The 6,654-nt window shown below is 34.4% G+C and overlaps 1 protein-coding gene across 1 annotated transcript; it reads left to right on the top strand.

The window, feature by feature from the left end:
- The first annotated feature begins 3,258 nt into the window (after positions 1-3,258).
- Positions 3,259-5,233, top strand: LOC105786907 (uncharacterized). The gene is made up of 5 exons (XM_012613379.1): positions 3,259-3,337; positions 3,512-3,846; positions 3,968-4,024; positions 4,119-4,280; positions 5,084-5,233. Exons 1-5 carry the CDS (start codon positions 3,259-3,261, stop codon positions 5,231-5,233), a joined length of 783 nt encoding a protein of 260 aa, XP_012468833.1.
- Positions 5,234-6,654: the final 1,421 nt, after the last annotated feature.

The following is a 6,654-nucleotide window of genomic DNA, read 5'->3' as shown; positions in this document are numbered from 1 at the left end:
ATGGTTAAATTGCATGTTTTGAGCTTAGGGACTAAATTGCATAAAAGTAAAATGGTAGGGGTAATTTCGTAAAAATATCAAAAAAGACTTATTAGCACAATATAATTTAAGTTTGTTGTTGGTATTGGTTAATTGAATGAAATTATTATTTTAGATCAAGAACGTGTTGATAATCGTGGAAAGGATAAAGTAGCTGAGTAGTCATTGTACTATGGTTGTTGTAGCAAATTAGTTCGGTAAGTTTGTGCTATTATTTTTATGTTTATAACGATTTCTTAAATACTACATGTTTTATTAGAATTTGATCTAATGTGGTATTTATCCATTGAATGCTTAAAGAATAAATAATAAATTAGTATAATGAGTACGTGGTGTACCTGAATAGCAGGTCGCGGGCTAGTTATTATTTAGCAAGCTTTGAGATGGTGATCATTTTGTAGGTACTATGTACCAGTGATATAGACCGTAGTGATGGCTTTAGATCCTACATGTGTTGCACATTCTCTACAGCTTGTGTGAGCGGCATCGTGAACCAATTAAAGTTTTAAATTTAACTTGAATGAGTGATACCCTTTCGATTACTTAAAATGAGATATTTTTAGAACTATGACTTGGTTTATGATCATTTATCATATGGCATTTTGATGATGTGATTATCCAAGTATAATTGTTTTCAGAAATTTGATATAATAGTAATATGGAATATGATTTCAATTATTGTACTGTGCAATACTCAGCTGTTTTGAGCTGTGATTGATGGGAACTTAGTTTCTTGAATCTTATACATTGTTTATTTATGTTCAATCCGGTAAGATTAACGTTTAATCATCGAACTTACTAAGCTTCCGTAAGCTTACTCGTGTCTTGTTCCTTTTTCATGTATATTACATTTTGTGGAGGGGAGGTCAGATCAACTCGCAGAATCACACTATCCCCAGGAGTCTTTTGGTAGATTTTGTAAACATTTTGGTTACATGGCATGTAATAGGGAAAATGGTTATGGTGTTATATTCCATAGCTATGTGGGATGCTTGGTACGCTTAATGTTTGGATGATAGTCTTTATGGTATATTTGTTAAACTTTAAGTAAGCTTGTGTGTGTGGTCATGAAGTGTTAAGTGTCTTGTAGGTTGTTATGATGTGTTTGGAATGGAGTAGATTAGGTGTATGTTATGGCTTATAAATGATTGCTTTGGTAATGAGTAGCATGAGCATTATAATGTGTTTTGGTACATGATATTTTGGTGTGGGTTAGATGAATGATAATGACATGTATTAGTTGTCTTAAAGTGTGTTTATAGACTTGTGAACATGTACTATAAATTGGTTTAGGTACTTGTGGAATTGGGTGAGGAATAAGCATGAATTTTGTCTCTTTTAGACACACACGGCCTAGGACACAAGCTGTCACACAGTCGTGAGTCACAAACGAGCTGTCACACGACCGTGTGTCACACACGGGCAGCACACACGGGTGTGTGCCCTGAGCGTGCTAGGTGCAAGGATCACACGAGCTGGCATACAACCTACAACACAGTCGTGTGACCCAAGTCACTAAGTTACACAGTTGAGTAAACTGGTACACACACGAGCGGGTGGGATAGCCATATGACCATGTTCGGAGCCACACGGTCTGGGCTTTGTCACATGGTCGTGTGACCCTTGTAGTGAAAATTTCTCAAATTCTCCCTGAATGTTCTGATTTGTTTCAATTTGGTCCCTGATTGTTCTTAAGTTATTTTTAAGGCCTCGTAGGCTCAACTTAAGGCCCATAAATGTATGATTTAATCTATTTTGAATTACTTATGTATTTATTAAATTAATTTGACAAGTAAATGCTAATAGTGATGAAATGTTTTGATTTGTTTGATAATGCTCTGTAACCCTGTTTTAATGATAGAACTGTGTTATGGGTGTTACAGTTAGTGGTATCAAAGCCATAGTTTAGCTAATTCTCGGACTGAACATAGCGTGTTTAAAGTTTAGAATTACATGCCATATAAACCTGTGATAGTGTGATATCGATTAATTCAATCTAACCCATGTTTTCTTGTAGATCTTTAAATATGTCATCTGATACTAAACGTACCATTTCCACAGATGTCTAAAAATAAAGTTAAAAAATATGTTTTTTGGTTTAATGGGACAGTGGCTTTCTGAATTTATGAGAAATAAACCAGTGGCTCAACAACCTCCACCTCTATTGTACCCCCTGTTGCACACACTGTTGTACATCTTGTTGTACCTCATGTAGTGCCTCCACTCCCTCTAATGGTCGAACCGAGCCGTCCAGTTCCTATTGATAAATTTAGAAAATATAGGGTTGAGGAATTTCAAGGCAGGACTAAGGATGATCCATCTAGAGCTGAATACTGGTTACAAAACATTCAATGGGTTTTTAATAAGATGATGATTGGAAGTACGGAAATATGAAAGTTCGTAGTTCTATCTAATCGGGCACAAAATATGGAAAAACTTTACAATCATAAGAAGCAAAGAGAAAAGAAGGCCCAGGAGTTCAGCAAAAGAAATTTTCCCAGATCATTTTCTGTACCACCTTCGAAGAACACAAAAGAAGATGATTATCCTATTACTTCATCATCCGAGTTTTCGAGTAGGAACAAACCCCGGCATCTAGATTCAAAATTTCAGAATCGACTTGCTAATAGTGTGGCCAGTGTTCGTAATGTTCTAAGACAAGTGTGTGAACACCGTGGTAGACTGCATATTATTTAGTGTAGATTTAAAATGGGCGCATGCTTTAGATGTGGGGCAACTGATCATTTTATGTGAAATTGTCCAAAAGTGGCAGAAGAAATGGATGACCAAAGTGTAAAACCCCCAACTATACTGCGGAAGGGAAAAAATGCCTTGGTCAGAGTAGTAATATAGGTGTGAATCACAGTGGTGCTAAAGACACGGGTACCAGATCTGAGGTTAAAGCACCTGCACGAGCTTATGCTATATGGGCTTGAGAGGAAGATACCGCACATGCTGTTGTTACTGGTATATTTTCTCTTTGATGTTATTGTATATGCTTTGATTGACCCTGGGTCGACTTATTCATACATTTGCACTGTATTGGCAACTGATAAAAATTTGCATGTCGAGTCAACTGAGTTTGATGTTCAAGTTACAAATCCATTGTTTCAAAGTATAATAGTTAACTTAATATGTCATAAGTGTCCATTGAGAGTTCAGAGCTGTGAATTTCCCACCGATTTGATGCTACTACCCTTTCACAAATTTGATATAATCATGGGAATGGATTGTTTATCATTACATGATGTTGTGGTAAATTGTAGACATAAACGGATTGATTTGAGATGTCAATCAGGTGAGTTGATTACAACTGAGTCTAGTAGGTTAAACAAGGTTACAAGAGTTGTTTCAATCATTTTTGTAAAGAAAATTATTCATAAAGGCTGTGACGTATTGATGGCTTACATACTAGACACTCAGGATTTTGGGTAAAAGTTGGATCAGGTACCTATTTTTAATGATTTTATAGATGTGTTTCCTGAAGAATTACTAGGATTGCCACCAAAATGTAAAGTTGAATTCGTTATTGATTTGATACTAGGGACTACACCGATATCAATTCCACCGTATAGAATGACACAGACTGAATTGAAAGAACTTAAAGAACAGTTACAAGAATTATTAGACAAAGTTTTTATTCGACCGAGAGTATCTCCTTGGGGTGCACCGGTACTTTTTGTAAAGAAGAAAGATGGTTCATTGAGACTGTGTATAGACTACCGACAATTGAACAAGGTAACAATAAAGAACAAATATCTTTTGCCTCGTATTGATGAGTTGTTCGATCAGCTAAAGGCTGCAACCGTATTTTTAAGATAGATCTCGTGTCAGAATATTACCAGATGCGACTAAAATATTGTAATGTGCCGAAGACAACTTTCTGAACCCACTACAGTCATTATGAATTTTTGGTAATGCCTTTTAGGTTAACCAATGTTCCTGCCGCTTCCATGGATTTGATGAACCAGGTATTTCAGCCTCGGTTGGATAGGTTTGTAGTTGTGTTTATTGATGATATAATGATCTACTCCAAAACAAAATTTGAACATGCTCAACACTTGAGAACTGTATTATAGATTCTGTGCGAGAAACAGTTGTATGCAAAATTCAGTAAATCTGAGTTCTGGCTTCAGAAGATTGGATTCCTTGGACATGTGGTTTCTGCAGATGGGATACGTGTTTATCCAAGTAATGTTTCAGCTATTATTAACTGGAAAGCTTCGAAAAATGTTTTAGAGGTACGAATTTTTTTATGACTATCAAGTTAGTATGGTCGTTTTGTTGAAAACTTCTCTATAATAGCTTCACCGATAACCAAGTTATTATAAAAGAATGTTCAGTTTGTTTGGTCAGTTGAATGCTAGAAGAGTTTTGATCAGTTAAAAAGAATGTTGACAGAAGCTCAAGTACTGACATAGTCTGGATCTGGGAAAGAATTTGTTGCTTACAATGATGCGTCACTTAGTGAATTGGGTTGTGTGTTAATGCAAACCGAAAACGTAAAAACTTATGCTTCTCGTTAGTTAGAGCCACATGAGAGGAATTATCCGACTCATGATCTGGAGTTAGCTGCCATTGTTTTTGCTTTAAATATTTGGTGTCACTATCTATATGGTGAAAATTGCAATATATTTACAAATTACAAAAGTTTGAAATATTTGATGACTCAAAAGGAACTGAATCTGAGACAGCGACAGTGGTTAGAATTACTTAAAAGTTATCGGCTATCATCCTGGGAAGGCTAATGTTGTTGCAGATGCATTAAGTTAAAAATCGTTATTCGCATTGAGAGCAAATCTAAAATGATTCAACTATGGGATTTACTATAGGTGTTGATGGTACGATGTATTTTCACAACAGGTTATGTGTTATGAATAATTCAAAGCTAAAGTGAGACATTTTTTCAGAGGCTCACAGCAGTACATACTCTATTCATCCGGGTAGTACCAAGATGTTTAACGACTTGAAGAAAACATATTGGTGGTCGGGTATGAAATGTGAGATTTCTGAATTTGTAACCAAATGTCTAGTTTGCCAACAGGTGAAAGTTGAACACCAAGTACAATCAAGATTATTACAGCCTGTCACGATTCCTAAATGGAAATGGGAGCGAGTTACGATGGATTTCATATCAGAATTGTCTGTGACACCGAAGAAGAAAGACTCAATTTGGGTTATTGTTACAGATTAACAAAATCAGCTCATTCTGTTCTAGTTTGTACTAATTATTCGCTTGAGAAGCTAGCAGAGTTATATGTGTCAGAGATTGTCAGACCGCATGGACTACCGTTATCCACCATTTTTTATAGAGATCTGAGATTCACCTCAAGTTTCTGGGGTAAATGATGTCCACAAAACCAACTAAAAATACAACAAAGGCATGTGCACCTATTGATAAATAGTATAGCTACGGTGAGCAAAGATATCGTTCCCACAATGACTAAAAGTACTAGTAATTACTATCTTTCTATTATTTAACTAACAAATTGAAGTGATTGAATTAAACTAAAATTAACTAAATTAAATAACTAAGAACTCGACAAAGAACAAATCATGAAAATAGTCAAATAATAACCAAGAAGCGAAACAATACCTAGGAAAGAATCCACCTAGACTGCATCTGTCATTATCTGTAACACCCCTAACCCATATCCATCTCCAGAATAGGGCTATAGAGCATTACCGGAGTTTACAAATTAATTTACAGACATCAATCAAAATCAAAAAATTAATGAGCTAACGTTGGCCAATTTAACTCATACATGTCATTATAACCAGAATCAAAACATCCAAAATTTCCGATAGAATTAATGGATAGTGTGATAAACATTTATACATCCATTCAATGCATTATTCCCATTTTTATCAAATATATCAATGTTTCATCAATTTTCATACAATGAGCATTCAAATCATATTCACATCAATAACATACATTTCAAGCATTTAAGAATATAATTCAAGTTACACGAACTTACCAGACTAAATTGCGTAAATACCAAAAATTCGGGACATTTTGGTAATTTTCTATTTTCCTCAATTTCCACCCAATCATGATCTAAATTAATATTTCATTCAATTTATTAATTTAAATAATAAAACAATTCATTTCATTCAATTTAGTCACTTTTTGACATTTTTACCAACTTACCCTTAAAATATTACTTTTATTCAATTTAGTCCTTGAACCTAAAACATGCAAATTGGCCATTTTAATGAAAACTCATGCTAGTTGAATAATCATTTATTTTCCTCCTCCTCCTCTCCATTCCAAATCCTTAATGTATAATAATGTATAATATGCTTATATGTAACATTATCTATAATTCCATCATTTATTTATATATTAATTCAAAGTTGTCCACTTGAGTCATAGTCACTAAATTATTTATACCTTGAGCTACTGAACTCTGAATTAAGATCTGATAAATTCCTATGAAACTAGACTCACATATCTTCTTACTATAGAATGTTTAGAATTTTTGGTTTAGCCAATAAGTACAGTTTATTCTTTAAAGTTTCCTCTGTTTCACTGTTCGATAGTTCCGACCTCTCTTCACTAAAAATTAATTATCTCTTTGTACAGAATATGGATGATGTTTTTGTTTGTTT

The sequence above is a fragment of the Gossypium raimondii genome, chromosome 1, assembly GCF_025698545.1.
Source record: "Gossypium raimondii isolate GPD5lz chromosome 1, ASM2569854v1, whole genome shotgun sequence".
Lineage (NCBI taxonomy): Eukaryota > Viridiplantae > Streptophyta > Magnoliopsida > Malvales > Malvaceae > Gossypium > Gossypium raimondii.
Note: the sequence above shows the minus strand (reverse complement) of the source record. Positions and strands in the feature narration are given on the sequence as shown.